This window comes from Camelus dromedarius, chromosome 14 (genome assembly GCF_036321535.1).
Source record: "Camelus dromedarius isolate mCamDro1 chromosome 14, mCamDro1.pat, whole genome shotgun sequence".
In the NCBI taxonomy this organism is placed as follows: Eukaryota; Metazoa; Chordata; class Mammalia; order Artiodactyla; family Camelidae; genus Camelus; species Camelus dromedarius.
Window position 1 is genome coordinate 13,045,031 of NC_087449.1, and position 16,430 is coordinate 13,061,460.

The window sequence follows — 16,430 nt, forward strand, 5'->3', positions numbered from 1 at the left end:
TGCCTTTTTCCTTCATTTATTCACTCTGAAGTGTGAAGTTGACTTGTAGCTAGTGTGGCCCTAGTCTGGATAATTAATTCTAATTTTTATGTTCTGATTATCTGTACCTGTAAAAGTATGCTGTGATATTTAAGTCTTAAATTTTAAAGTTTTAAATTTTATTTTAAAATATTTCACACATAATTTCCTCATTATATTTTTCTTAGTTAATATTGAAAATAATTTATGTCATGAATTCTTACCTGAGGGGCCAGGGGTAGCCTCCTTATGATTAAAACTATGGTTATGTATAACTTAAGATTTATATGTTGTATGCTAATTCTTGAAAGCTGCTTCTTTTACTTAATGTTGGTGTTGCGTCACACGTATTTTGTAACAAAAGTAGCTATAAGGGAAAGTTGAAATATAGATAAAGCAGGCAAATCAATAAACTGATAAAATCATTGACTCCAGTAAACATAAAATCAAGTCCTTATGGTAATCTGGTTTTTACATTTTACAAAAAATTGGAGACATTTTCTTAGAACATCAGCTTTTTTCAAAATTGTCATACTTATTCAATTCTTCATGCTTTAGGTATGGAGGAGGACCAGCTGTCAACCATCTGTACATTTGCCACACTTGCCAAATTGAGGCGGAGAAAATTGAAAAAAGAAGAAAAACTGAATTGGAAATTTTTATTCGGGTAAAGTGATGCTTTTCAAATTATAAAAATGCTTTAGGATAAAGAATTGACCATTGGAAGAACTATATTATGTTAGTGAAATGATTGGATGAAGGAGTTGTAATAGAGTTTAGGTGTTATGAGTGCATAACAGTGAGAGACCAGTCAGGTCACTGTAGTTCTGGTGAGTTAACTTCTCCTGCTGTAGATTTTTGTTTTTCATGGACTGGTAATAGATTTTGTTTTATGTATTTGTGCTGGCAAGAAATCTCCTTACTGATATGCTAAAGTATAGGTTTCCATAAGTTAGTGTTTTTTTCTGAAAGCATGTACCCAGACTGCATTCTGTACTCCCACCTCTTTATGGAATATGGTATTTTTGGTGGAGACTCTCTGTACTTAAACCTAGTTTCCACACAGTGGGTATATTACAAGGTATTCTTTGATGGCAAGCAACAGGAAGTCTGGTCACAGAGTCAGTAGGAAGAACTGAATAACCGGGTTTTATGGGCAAAGACTGGTACAGTTCCATGTATCTAGGCAAGATGTAAGTCTCTTCAAAGTGCTTCTGTGAGTAATACAACTCTGTGTATTTATTACTCAGATTCCTAGTAGGGAATACTAGTAGAGTTTGGATCACCTGAGAGGCATGTTCATTGATAATCCTACTGATATTATATTGGTGGAGGGATAATTCTATAAGGGAAAATGAAGATCTTCTGGTAAAAGAAGGGGAGAATTTATTTAACAGACGTAATAGATGAACAGTATATTCCATGGTGTGGACACATTACATACACACACACAGAGACTTCTGCTTCTCTTCATAGATTTAGGGGGTTTTCTGTGTATCCTTGCCTAGAAATTTTCACATACACAGGAAGATATCATAGGTAAGGATTTATTTATTGTGCCTGAGCCTCGTTTGCTTCCTAAATATAAGGAGGCCAATGAACATAGTTCATTCTGTGAACGTTCAAATAAGTGGCTAATGACTGTATCCATTAGAATTTAATCAGCAAAAGCCATTCTAAGTATTTTTAGTAGAACAGGAATACAGGCAATGAAAGATTTAAATAACTACTAAAAGAACTAGGCAGTGAAGATGCAGAAGACCACAGCTGACTTTTAGGAAATCTGAAAGTGGAGTAGGCTGCCATACTGGAGGTAGGAGTTGGGGCAGTGGCCCACAGTGGGGTTTCAGAGCCCAGAGAGGGTAAAGAAAGCTTCTGTGTAGTGGTGTGGTCCTGGTCAAGGATGTTGGAGCAGTGGCAGGGTGAGAATGGATGCCCACGTTGGCTGGAGATCGGGTGTGAGGGGACACAGCTCAGTGGCAGTGGTAGAGTTGAGGGATTGTTTCTGTGTATAGAATTGATCAAATAATAAAAGTATAATGAGAGCCAGATTTCTCATTGTCAGATGAGGGAGCTACAAATATGGAAAGAGAGAAAACTAAAATGGACTCTGTTATTGGATTAAAATTGTCGGTATCTTTGTGAACTCATTGTCATATATTTATACATACATACATATAGAGGTTTAAACGTGTGTATGTGTACACGTGTATAGAAAGAAATGGTGTACATATACTGATTTCCTAACTCTGTCACTGAAAGGGCTTAGGAGCGATGATAACTCCAGTAGGGTTGAGCATACCTAGCTTTTATCAGACCTTGGCTTCTAAATATCTTTCTCCAGTAAAAGGAATCTGCCCTCCTTGGAGAAATGGGCCAGGGCAAGGGAAATTACAAGATGAGCTTGGAAGTTCTTACTGTGCCAAAAATTAAAGAAGTTTTTGAAGAATGATGGAGAAATGTCAAAAGTACACAGAAATTAGCTTGAAGGGACTCCTGCTTGTCAAATTTGGGACAATTGGAGCTTCAAAATAAATTACAATAATATTATAACCCATTAAACAAAATAGGAGATATCTTCTTGTCTATACTGACATAAATAAGTGAATAAATTGAAAGATTACTGAGGAATGGAATATTAACATAGTTTCAACATACTCCTCACAAAATATTTATTAATTGTGAAGAAAAAAGACTAACTTTAAGCAAAGGAGCCTGGCACCAACTCAGTGAACTTACTAAAGAGAACATCAGTAGAAATGGAACATAACAAAATCATGTGCCAAGGTAGGATACAGTGAGAAAAAAATAGAGCATCACTTGTTTGGTACACAATGCGTAACCTGAATCTAAAATGAGAAAAGACAGACAGACCAAAATCGGAAGACGTTTTATAAAACAACTGGCCTGTAATCTTCAAAATTGTCGAGGCTGTGAATGTCAAGACTGAGGCACTGTGCCAAATTCAAGGGAATATGAAGTTAAATGCAACAGGTGATTCTTAAATGGATCCTTTGGCTATAAATACATGTATTGAATCAATTAGAAAAACTTAATGGAGTCTGAGGATTAGATGGATTAGGTGCTAGTATTATAGCAGTGTTAATTTCCAGATTTTTATCATTTGTGTTAATTGTGTAGGAAAAAGTCCTTGTGTGTTTAGCAACTTACTCTGAAATGGTCTAGGAAAAGAACATTTCTTTGTGTTATGCTGGTACTGGAGTTTCCTGTAAGTCTGAGATTGTTTCAAAGTTAAAAAAATTTTAAATTGCACAAAGCTTCTGGAAGTTACCTATACTGCTTGCCACTGATGAGTCTCTGGAAAATGCCTAGAAACCTGATAGACTTGATGAGCCACTAATCTCAGGACCCTGGTGAGTTCTGTTCTGAGGATGTTGCTATAAAAGATGTTAGCTGCCAGGGTAGGATATAGCTCAGTGGTGGAGTGTGTGCTTAGCATGCATGAGGTCCTCAATTCAGTTCCCCAGTAGCTCCATTACAAAAAAATTAACAAATGATCCTAATTACCCCCCCAAAACAGAAAAACAAACAAAAATTTTGTTTAATTAAAGAAACGGTGTTAGCTTCCTGTGACACCAAGTGAGGGATTCTTGAGAACATGCTTGGAAGTGGTGGCAAAATATTATTTGTGGATGCCTCAGTCCTGCCCACAGCAGCCACCAGAGAGGGTGGGGAAGTTTCTCTTTTTCTTGTACTTTCCATATACTGCATATATCATTGGCAGTGCCTAATCTGGAGGTATCCTGGAAAATGTAGTCTTCCCTTTTATGGAAGAGTGTAAGAATGAATGGAGATGACAGCTTAATGAACAATTAATACAGTACAGTCTGCCCCCCTTGTCAGCTCAGCATTGGCATGCATTCACACTTCTGAGCAGCAACAGTAGCAAAAGTATCATGTTCCTGCTTAATATGGTGCAGCTAGCTCATCTACCAGTAGGTGCAGCATTTACCCTTTCCCTAAACTTGAGAGACCCGAAGTCCCATCAGTCACTAGTCCATTTCTGGATAATGGTCATTCATCCTTAGTTCAGTCAGTTTAGTCACAATCTCCCTTTTAGATTCTGTAATCTAAAGAATAAACCATAAGGTTAACCAATAATAACATACCTTATATGAATTAGTAGAGGAATGAAAGAAAGGAAAAATAAGTTGGTAATTTTTCACAAATTTACTAAATGCTTATAAATATGTACATTGGACAAGGGAGAAATATGTGTCTATAGCTGATAACTACCCTTTCCATATTCCCCATTTTCTCAGCCAACACTTCAGCTGATTATGGCTGTGTTTACCTGGTAAAGTAACCCAGACCTTCATTCCTGAAGAATCTGAATGGTGCTTGTAGTGGGTTGAATGGTGTTCCCCCCAAAAAGGTATTTCTGTGTGCTAAGCCCTGTGAATTTGACTTTATTTGTGAAAATGGTCTTTGCATATATAATTAAGTTAAGGATTTTGAGATGAGATCACCCTGGGTTATCTGCATGGACTGTAAGTCCAATGATAAGTGTCCTTATCAGAGAGATACACAGGAGAGATACGGAGATGAGGTCAAAGCCATATGAAGACGGAAGGCAAAGATTGGAGTGTATGATCACAGAACTGAAGCTTAAAGAGGCAAGGAACAGAATCTCCCCTGTAGTCTCTGCAAAAAGCATAGTCCTCCCCACACTTTGGCTTGGACTTCTGAGCTCCAGAACTTTGAGAGAATAAATATCTGGTTTCAGCCACCAGGTTTGTGATCATTGGTTATAGCAGCCCTCTGGTATGGATACAGTAGGTGCAATCTGGTTTTCAGACATAATCCTTATGTTCTTAGTAGTTACTTTATTTTACCCTTTATATAGCCCCTACTGTAACCTCCCCACTCCTTTTGCCTCTTAGTTCAGTGACATGAGGAACCCAGAATGGCCAGAGGAGTGTCTCATCTTCCTATCCAGTAAAACCACTGTTAGTCCCTTTGAGAACTAATACCTCTAAACTAGTAGAGACCAAAGTTGTGACAATGAGGAGCAAAGCCTTTGTGAGTGTCAGTGGGTAGTAATAAATAACTCCTCCTGCGTAAGCTGTCCTGTATCCTTTACTTGGCACCTAGCCTCAGGTTTTCTGGTTGTGAGAAAAGCAGCGCTATATATGGTTTCTGGTTTGGAACATATACCACATCATAAAGGACAGTACCAAACCCAACAGAGTTTTGTCACTCAGGTACAAAAACAGTCTTCCGTAGGCCAGCAGCTTTTAGGTGATGCCACGTGGTAGTCAGTGAATGCTAAGGATGTGAGCCCATTTCTTCATTTGTTTTGTGTAAAATTAGCTCCATAATCAGAGGAAATGGGGAATATTATCTCAGTGAATGAGACACAGTAAGACCAAGAATGGTGATACTTGGAGAAACATTGTGGGTTAGGAAGGTAAACCCAAATCTAGTGTAAGTTCTAAGTATTTGTAAATAACAGATCATCAAGGGACTTATATCTAGACTATATAAAGAATTTATACAACTAGGGAAGACAAATATTCCAATTTAAAAATAAGCAGAAGATTTTAATAGAAATTATCCTTAAGAAGATATGACTGATAAGCACACGAAGAGGTATACCGTGAGGAGTCATCAGTAAAATACAAACTAAAACCACAGTGAGATACCACTACACAACTCTTAGAATGGTTAAAATAAAGCAGTGGACAATATCAAGTCTTATAAGAATGTAGAGCAATTAGAATTCTTGTATAAACACTTTTGGTGGGCATGTAATGTTTGCAAAGACTTGTACACAAATGTTCATAGCAGTATTGCTCATAATTGCCCCAAATTGGAAATAATTGAACTGTCCATCAGCTGGCAAATGGCTAAACAAAATGTGGTAGATGCATACAATGGAGTACTGCTAAGCAATAAAAGGACTGAGCTACTGATTCATGCAACAATATGAGTCTCAAACATTATGCCAAGTGAAAGAATACAAGACATAAAAAAGACTGTAATGTCTAATTCCATTTACATGAAATTTCTAAAAAATGAAAAATAAAGTAGGTCACTGGTTTCCTAGGGCTGAGAGAAAGGGATTGATTGCAGTGGCACAGGGGAACGTTTTGGGGTGTCAGAAGTGTTTTAAATTGGATCTGGTGGTGGTTGCACAACTATAAACACTGAAAACCATTGAACTTTACATTAGTAGTGGGTGGATTATACTTTAATAAAGCTGTTTTCTAAAATGCAAGTTTATGATTATTCTGTAACATTAGAGTTTTTAAGTCTTATTCCACCATTACCACCCCTTTGTCAAACAAAGCAGTGTGTTAGTATAAAAAATAACACTGGAGTACAAAAGTATGTGAGCTTTATAGACTGGGCATTTTAAGTGGAGTTTCTGAAAAATTGAAAAAGCAGGTAGGATCACTTTGAAGAAGCAAACCAATGTCACAGGAAATGAGCACACAGGCTTCATGCTTGGAAGTGGCAGATACCAACAATGACCTCAGCACTCTGCTGCCCGCATTGTACTAGACAGTAAGCAAAAAGATAACTGCTTGGATTGAGCAGTGAACTTGGACTCTTGGGTCAGTTAAAAAAGGCATTAGATAGCTTGTAATACCTAGAAAGAGTTGTGTTTTCCTAAATTATTCCTTGAAATAAATAGGACTGATCCTCAGGGATATGCATAAGGATATTGTATCCTAAAAACAAAACCCAGGTCAGTAGAGGGGTTGATTGAATGACAGAACAGATACTGCTGGAGAGCAGATCAGTGTGCTGGAAGATCTAGTGAAGGGTGTCTCCTAAAATGAAGCACAAGGATAAACAGAAGGAAAATAAAAGTTTCAACATGTTTGATAGATACAGAATCCAGTGTTTTTCTAATAGGTATTTAGGAGAGCATGAAGGGGAGGAACTCCTTTTAGAGCAGCAGTTTAATAGAGTAGTTTCTGATAACTAAAGAAAAACAGATGCCTTTAAATTACTGAGGTGATTGTACTTAACTAAATTTTAAAAAGCCCCCACCTAGATACATAAGGAAGGAATATCCTAATGTCAAAGATAAAGTTCTAAAAGGGTCCAAACCTGGTAATGCTATGAATTAAATGGATTCATCTGACAGAATCAGCCTAACATTACATTTCAGAAATCTCAGTTCTCTAGGGGTAAGTTGTGCATCACAGAAAGTGCCTTGAGACACAAAAGCCTTGATTTCTTTGTTAACCATCAGAGACAGTCACAACATTATTCATTGCCTTTCATTGTTCTATGGAAGCAGCTACCCTGTGTCCCAGGAAGATCCTTGTCCTCAAAGAACTTACATTTATTAGATAACTAATACATTATATGTCAAAAGGTGATGAGTTCTATGGAAAAGGAAAAGATATCCTTATCTAACAGGATAAGCAGAATCAGGAGTACAGTGATGAGGGCAGGAGTGAGGTCCAGCTTTAAACACGGTAATCAAGATAGGCCTCACTGAGAAGGTGACATTTAAGCAAAGACTTGAAGAAGGTGGGGGAGATAATTCAGATTCCTGTGAAAAGAAGGGATAGCCATGCAAAAGCTTTGAGAAGTGGTAATATATCTGCTTGATTCTGGGAACAACAAAGAAGTTTGTCTGGCCACCAGTGAATAAATGAGGAAGCAAGTCTTAGAAGATGAAGTCAGATCATGGAGTCAGACCACGGAGGTACTTCTGGGATGTTTGTTCTCAGGCTCTCTGGGATCAATGGCAGGGTTTGGATTAGATTTGATTGTAGGAGGGAAGTGATCTGAACTTGATTGTCTTTGTCCACAGGTAATATGTACTGTGGGCATTTAGTTACCCATCGTGACGTATTTTCAGGAGTCTTACTGTCTTTTCACATTTTACAATTAGGTAATTTTTAAATACCCTTCATTTTCCTCAGGCTCTGTTGCTATTCCTTTCTTTCTATACCAGTTTTTCAATCAATTCAGTTTCTTTAGTTGGAAGTGGTGGAAGTCAGATTGGCTAACTTAAGCAAAAAAATTTATTGAAAAGAAAAATTGCATAATCAGACCTCCAGAAGTTCAGGAACCAAGGTATTCCACTACAGCTAACAAAATTGACATTGGAATGACTCCATTCCAATTAGGTTACTCCTCTGAAGATTTCTATTTCCTGTAGTTTTGCCTAGTTTTAGTCACATACCCATTCCTTGGGCCTTAGGACTAGAGGAGGGAGTAGAACCTCTTCAAGGACTGTCCCACTGCTTTTGAGAATTTATCATACACATATGTATGTTGTCTGTGCAGTGACTTGTGCAAGATTATTCGTTGCAGCATTCTGTTTGTAATAGCAACATGTTCACCAATATTTTAAGTGAACGGAAAGTAAGATGTAGACATTGGGTATGGTATGTTTAAATGAGATTTACACATCAGATTTTTAATAAACGTGTGGAGTGTTTATTGTTTTGAAGCCTTTACTTTGACTGTTTTCGCTTATCCAATCTTTTATGCCCCTTTTGTGTGCACTTGCTAAATTTTGGGATATAACCGAGGATTGTTTGTTAAGTGTTACCATGTATCCTGGTACTAAGATGACTTAACATCAATGTACATTACAGTCTTTGTGTGTGAGGAACTGGCCTCATTAGACACTTAAGTAGAATGGTTGTGTTGTTTTGTTACAGAGCAAGTTCTAAATATTAGGTGACTGATTTTTTCCCCCCTGTAGCTCAACAGAGCATTCCAAGAGGAGGACTCTCCAACTACTTTTTATTGCATCAGTATGCAGTGGTTTAGAGAATGGGAAAGTTTTGTGAAGGGTAAAGATGGAGGTGAGTGTTTAACTGAAAAATGAAATTCTTTACAGATATTTTATTTGACGAATGTTATTTGAATTTCACTATGCACTTGGGACTACACTAGTGAACAAGATCCTGCCCTCGGGGAGCATACATTCTAGTTTATAATTTTTTTATTATTATTATTATTTTGGTGGGGGGAGTAATTAGGTTTATTTATTTTTAGAGGAGGTGCTGGGGATTGAACCCAGGACCTCGTGCATGCTAAGCATGCGCTCTACCGCTTGAGCTATACCCTCCCCCTATAATTTTATTTTTAATTTTTTAAAAACTTCCATGAATTATAGCATGTTTGTAGAGGAACTGAATAGAATTAGTCTGCAGTCTTAACATTGAAAAATTAAAAGAAAAAAAAAATTCTTCCTACAATAAAATTGGTTAAATTATGGTTTATCCATTATCATGGGATACTACGTGGACTTCAAAAATAATTTGTGTGACTGTTTAATAATTTAAAAATAAGATGTTCTTTTTTGTGTGGGTAGAGGAGGTAATTAGGTATGTATTTATTTTTATATATGTATAGAGAAAGAGAGAAAGAGAGGGAGAGAGGGGTACTGAGGATTGAACCCCAGACCTCATGCATGCTGAGCACCCACTCTACCACTGTACTCTCCCCACAAGATGTTCTAAGGTTGCAATACAATATACATAGTTTCAACGTCTTGTATTTAAAAAAAAAAAAAAGACATAGGCAAGAAGACCACAAAGATATTAAAACAGTTTGCCTATCTTTCTGTAGTGAGATAACAGTATTTTTTTTCTTCCTTGTGCCTTCTATTTTTTAACGGTTTTTGAAAACATACACTATACTTTTGTATTCAAGGGGAAAACAAGGTTTTTTTCCTTAGATGGAAAAAGGGTGTATTTTAATATTTCACTTGTAATGCTTTTATTGTTTTTAGTTTAATGACAAGCTGAACAAGTCAAGAATAGCATAATTTCTTTTTAAATTACAAAGGAATTGTTATTTTCTAGCATTAAAAGTGCATTTTAAAGCAGGGAGGGTGTAACTCAGTGGTAGAGTGCATGCCCAGCATGGACAAGGTCCTGGGTTCAATCCCCAGCACCTCTATTAAAAATAAATAAATAAATAAATAAAAGTCTAATTAACTCTCCCCCAAAACAAAAAAATAAAAAAGTGCATTTTAACCTGTAAGCCTCAAATGGGTAGTTAAGAAGTCATTTCTTTTTTCTTTTTTAAAAAAATTTGTATCTAGTTATTTATTTTTGTTAGGGACAGGTAATTAGGTTTGTTTGTTTATTTATTTATTTATTTATTTGTTTGTTTGTTTGTTTGTTTATACTGGGGATTGAACTCAGGACCTTGTGCATGCTAGGCATGCACTCTACCACTAAGCTATACCCTCCCCCGGAAGTCATTTTTATTACATTCTGGGTAGTAGTGAGAAAACCTCTCTCACCTTATTTCCTGGTTCTGTTTTGAGGGAAGTAAGACCCTAAAAGGAAGATGCTTAGAAGACAGTTAAAAATTGACTATAATAATCTGACTGAAAAATAATCTGACTATACATTTCCAGCCTTCAGTTATTTCAGGCACAGAAATGTGCAGTTCTTCGGTACACTTCTTTGAAAAGTATACATTTTGATGATTTGTTTTTCCTTTTGACTTAGATCCTCCAGGTCCTATTGATAACACTAAAATTGCAGTCACTAAATGTGGCAGTGTGATGCTCAGGCAAGGTAAGCCTTTACTTGTTAATGATTTGTCACTGTGAAGAATATATCATCACTAGCCATCTGTGCCACTTTTTTTACCCATTTCAATGATGTCATTCATCCATGAAGTAGGACAAATACTGGAAAAGTTAACAGTATTTAATTTTTATCTGAGGAAAGGTTTTAAGGTTGTTGATGGGAGCTAGGGAAAAGGATATATAACTTTTTAATAAAGTTTCAACTTATAACAGTATGGGATGGTAGTCTGAAGATTCATGTTCCAAAAGCTCTCAGTTATTCGCAGAAGATTCATACTGGAGGGTACATTATGAAAGATTTTACAACATGAATATGTAGGTTTGTAAACAATATTCTTTCTCTACATATACTTAATTTTAGGAGCAGATTCTGGTCAGATTTCTGAAGAAACATGGAGTTTTCTACAATCTATATATGGTGGAGGGCCCGAAGTTATCCTGCGACCTCCGGTTGTACACATTGATCCTGATGTACTACAAGCAGAAGAAAAAATTGAAGTAGAAACTCGGTCTTTGTAATTTTGAGGATATAAAGAGTTCTGATGAGAAATCATTTCACTTCCCCTGACATACACACATGCAGAAACATTCCTAAAAGCATGTTTATTTTCTTGACTTTTAATACTTTATCTTTTATTCCTTCTTACTGGGCATTATGGAAGAATGTGTTAAAATGTATAATATTCTACAGGTTGGTATATTTAGTGCTAGATTACTTACCATAAAGTCTTTCAGTGTAATATTTTTGAAAGAGAAGGGGTAATTGTGATCATTTGGTAATCAGTAGGTTATCTTTGGTCTTTATACTACATGTACATCCATAGTATCCTTTGTAGCTTTGTAAATACTTTTGCTTTGAAAACTTTTTCATTACCCTGAACCACCATAACTGACCAATCTTTTCAGTTCTCCAAAAACCTAATTTAATTGTATAGTTTTGACATGGCTTTGTATAATAAAGAGCCTATTTTAAATTGAGAGTTGTAGTCAGGAAAATGTTGTTAATTTCCTCAAGCTCAGGAAACTGGTAGGGTGTCACTTTGCACTGCAGCATATAAACTAGCATATTAATATTTACAGAATGTCTTTTTGAATGTATCAAGGATGTATTTAGTCTGAGTGGAATTTGTGTCAGCAGACATCAGTAATTTATTGCTTCTCATACTGTAAAATGTTAAACTTCCTATAACCCTGGATAGTATTCATAATATCACTAAAAAACTTAGAGTAGGTTTTAGGGCACTTTTTATTTTGAGAGCATGCAATATAGAATGTGTCAATGAGATTGTTAATAAAGCTGAAGCCTCTTGCAGAATGATTTTTTAAATTAAATGCGTAAAAGTCTTTTTGAATATAATTGTATGCACTGCTATTTGCTTGATTATGTGATGTCAAAAGTTTAACTATATTCCAAGTATAAAAACAAACTGGATTACTTTGAGAATGTTAAATAGCATTCACAATGGCTTTGTTTTGGTTTGGGGCACTTGCCACCAGCTAAAACAGTGTTATTAAAATTAGTTCAATAAAAATGATTTAAAAATGTATAACTTGGTTGTTGAATTTATTTAATAGATGTTAAGAGTGAAGGGTATAAAGTTTATTAATATTAATATCTTCTTATTTCCTAGTCATAAGTATGCAAAATAAGAAGGCATTTGGTATAGTATGTAAAGTTTTGGTATTTAATGAAATTAAATAATCCATGATTAGAATCTATTTGAATTTTTAAAAAATATATAGTTTTTAGTTTTCTTCTTTCTCATGATTATACTATGATCCTCTTCAAGGATTGAATGATGTTATTGATCTGTCTTGAATCACCAGAGCTTAGTGTAATGCCTGGCATTTAGGAGATAATCAAAATAGGTTTGTTTTTAATAATGCTTGCCATTTATTAAATATTTATGGTGTTTCAGCCACTCTACTGAAATGCTTTACTAACATTTAATCCTCATTACAACCTGTGACTTAGGTCAAGTGGCTTGCCCAAAGTCATAAGCAAAGAAGTAGCAGGTATGGGATGCCAACTAAAGTCACTGTACCTTTATACTAGTGTTCTTAATCACTATGATATATTGTCTCATTGAATTCTTTTTAGAACATACTTGGTCATATTGTTGTATGCTGTATACCTAACATAATTGGCACTTGATGGTGTAATGCCTTAGTCTCTTTCTCCCTTTCAAAATGTGTAATTTTTGAGGATGTATCTATGTAAGAAGGCTGCCAAAAATATTTATTCTGAGTTTAATCATTAAGGGGAGAAAATGAAGATAATTGTTCTAAAAAGGCACATTATATAAAACAGCTTTCCTGGAATCTTCAAAAAATTAGTGTTATGAGAGACAAAAAAGAGTAATGAAGATTGAGAGAACATTACAACAAAATATAATGCGTAATCCTTGGTTGGATCCTGGATTGGAGGAAATAATTTATAAGGAGTGATACTGGGACAATTGGGGAAATTTGGATAGGGAGTATATATTACATAATAGTATTGTATCAGTGTTAAATTTCTTGAATGTGGTAACTACTGTAGTAATATGAAAGAATAACCTTGGTAGGAAATACATGGTAAAGTTTTTAAGGTTGAGGTCATGCTATATGAAATAAACATGTGAGAGCTAAAGCAGGGAGAGGGAGTGCAGAGGTGGAAAGAGTTAATAATCAGTGAATCAAATCAAAGCCACAATGAGATACCACCTCACACCTGTCACCTCACACCTCACACTTTTGATGAGAATGGCTCTTATCAAAAAGAACAAATGTTGGCAAGGATGCGGAGAAGAGGGAACCCTCATAAGCTGTTGTTGGGAATGTAAACTGCTGCAGCCACTGTGGAAAACAGTATGGAGGTGTCTCAAAAAACTAAAAATAGAACTACCGTATGACCCAGCAATTCCACCCTGGGGTATGTATCTGAAAAGAACAAAAACACTAATTCAAAAAGATACATGCACCCCAATGTTCAGAGCAGCACTATTTACAATAGCCAAGATATGGAAGCAACTTAAGTGTCCATCAACAGATGAGTGAATAAAGAAGATGTGGTATGTGTGTGTGTATACATACATACACACACACAGAGAATGGAATACTACTCAGCCATAAAAAGAATGAAATTTTGCCACGTGCAGCAACATGGATGGACTTGGAGGGTATTACGCCAAGTGAAATAAGTCAGAGAAATGTAAATACTGTATAATATCACTATGTGATACCTAAAAAACACAACAAACTAGTGAATATAACAAGCAGACTTAGATATAGAGAACAGACAGAAGGGGGAGGGGCAATGTAGGGTTGGGAATTAAGAGGTACAAACTATTAGGTATAAAATGAACTACAACAATATGTTGTACAACAGGGAATATTGTCAGTATTTTATAATTACAAATGGAGTATAACCTTTAAAAATTGTGAATCCCTATATTATATATCTGTAACATAATATTGTACTTAACTATACTTTGATAAACAGTTAAGGAAAAAAAATTGATGAATCTAGGTGAATGGTATAGGGATTCATTCTATTCTGAGAACTTCTATAGGGCTGAAAAATTTCAAAATAAAAAGGGGACAAAAAACAATTATTACCAACACTACACCTCCCCCACAACACACAACACTTAAGAAGTTTAATCTCCCCTAATCCTCACATTAACTCCATTGCTCAGAAAGGTGTTGATTTTTGCATTGTAAAATTATGTATCTGGGTTAATTACAAAGTATTTATCCTAATACTCATATTCTGAATTATCACTAAACTACTTCTAGTTTTAAAATGTAGTTAGAAAGCATAGGATTTTAGAACCACTTAGAATCATTGAACTTAATAAGGCAAGATGGGAAAAGTATATACCTTTACATGGTAATCATAAAATACTTATTTTTGCATCAGTTTAACTCCCACAGCTTGTGACATCTTTAGTGATCCTTTGTCAGTTCATTAGGATAGCATACTGCCAACACCAGCTCTTCCAAACCTTGCCCTTTTCTTGGCTGCAGTCAATAATCTCACTCCTCTTTTGCTAAAATTGAGGAGGTATAAGCTCTTATCCTCCTTCTGTTGCCACCTCTTAATATTTGGCATCCTCTCTTTCTAGATTAGAAAAGAAGCCCTTCTAGTTCCCTCTCTGACTTCCTCTCTTCCCCCATGAATGAATTTATTCATTCAGTGTACTTTTCATGCCCTTTCACTTCCCTCTGTACATTTTTTTAATTAAAAAAAAATTTAATTGAAGTATTGTTGATATACAATCTTACAGATTATAGGTTATAAGTGTATCATACAGCAATTCACAATTTTTCAAGATTATTATTATAAAATATTGGCAATATTCCATGTGTTGTACAATGTATTGTAGCTTATTTTATACCTAATAGTTTATACTTCTCAATCCCCAACCCTATATTGCTCCTCCCCCTTCCCTCTTCCGACCAATAACCACTCGTTTGTTCTCTATATTTGTGAGTCTACTTCTTTTTTGTGATATTCACTCATTTGTTGTAATTTTTAGATTTCACAATAAGTGATATCATACAGTATTTGTCTTTCTCCATCTGACTTATTTCACTTAGCATAATACCCTCCAAGTCCATCCATGTTGCTGCAAATGGCAAAAATTCATTCTTTTTATGGCTGAGTAGTATTCCATTGTGTGTGTGTGTGTGTGTGTGCGCACGCACATACACATATACTTATACCTCAGCACACTTTAAAGGAAAGTATCCACCCATAGACTTTCTCCAGCTTTCCCTCTTTACACGCACCTTCCCCTGCCTTCAAACTTGCTAAATCTTCCCCTAATGACAGGGAGAAGATAAGGGAAATTAATACAGTCTAGACCAATCTGCCCCACCGGCCATGCCTGTTTCTTCACTTCTCTTTCATTGACAAACTTCTTACTTGATTGGTTTATACTGTGTTACCAAACCAAACTTGGTCTGTTAGCATGGACTCAGTAAAGCCAATCTACTGACACTGGGTTGTGGTGAAGGAAAGTGCAGCATTTATTGTAAGGCACCAGACAAGGAGTCCAGGGGAGCTACTGCTCAAAACACCCAAACTTCCCTGATGGCTTTCAAGAAGGCATTTTTATAGGCAAAATTTGCGGGGAGGGCTGCAGGGTATGTAACCCCCCTCTAATTGGTTGGTGGTGAGGTAACAGGGAGATGTTTCAGGAATCTCAATCATCAGCCTTCTGGTTCCAACGACTCTGAGGTCCAGTGCTCGTCCTCAGCATAAAATTACTGTCCTCCACCTGGGTTCCCATAGAAGAACTCAAGAGAGATTTGTATCAAATTGTTACGCATATCCTACTAGAAGGAACCGGGACCCTGCCTTGAGGCTGCACTGTTGTTTCTTGGCTGCTCCTCCTTTGCTTCTGCATTCCTTCACTTCTCTGATTATCAACTGTTTGAATCTGCCCTTTGGAACTCTGGGAAAACCTATGAGGCTGAATGAGGCCTGTTTCCTACAAACCAGAAACCAGGGACACAAAAGGATTTGTACCTGGAAGGCCGCACAGGGTCCTGCTCGATTTCACCCTTTGCTTCCACTTCACTGTTCCATTCTTTACTTTTCAAATCTATCTGGCTTTTACTATTGCCACTCTGATCAAAAAATGTTTTTCCTCAAAAAACAGTTTTTCCTCTTACATAACCTATTAACAACCATTACTATTTTCATAACAAATTTTGGAGTATCATATGTAGTTAATTATATCAGAAAAATGCAAATTCCTTGTATTTTGAAGCTACTACCTTAACTCTCAAAGGAAGATGATCGGTTTGAATACACATCATTTTGAAGGATTGTTAAGTAAGGAGGTTAGGTAAGAAACTTTTCCTAGGGAAA

The 16,430-nt window shown here is 36.0% G+C and overlaps 1 protein-coding gene across 5 annotated transcripts in view; it reads left to right on the forward strand.

Moving 5' to 3' along the window:
• The window catches only part of USP33 (ubiquitin specific peptidase 33), a 53,848-nt gene extending 41,731 nt beyond the window's left edge, over nt 1-12,117 (forward strand). For 4 of the 5 annotated variants that reach the window (XM_031465425.2, XM_031465423.2, XM_031465424.2 and 1 more), the window contains 4 exons: nt 577-685; nt 8,720-8,822; nt 10,485-10,553; nt 10,929-12,117. In XM_031465425.2, coding sequence (XP_031321285.1) covers nt 577-685; nt 8,720-8,822; nt 10,485-10,553; nt 10,929-11,086 — 439 coding nt within the window. In that variant the 3' untranslated portion in view covers nt 11,087-12,117. The remainder of the gene's footprint in view (nt 1-576; nt 686-8,719; nt 8,823-10,484; nt 10,554-10,928) is intronic. The other variant, XR_010383786.1, reaches the window with a different exon arrangement.
• The last annotated feature ends 4,313 nt before the right edge of the window (nt 12,118-16,430 follow it).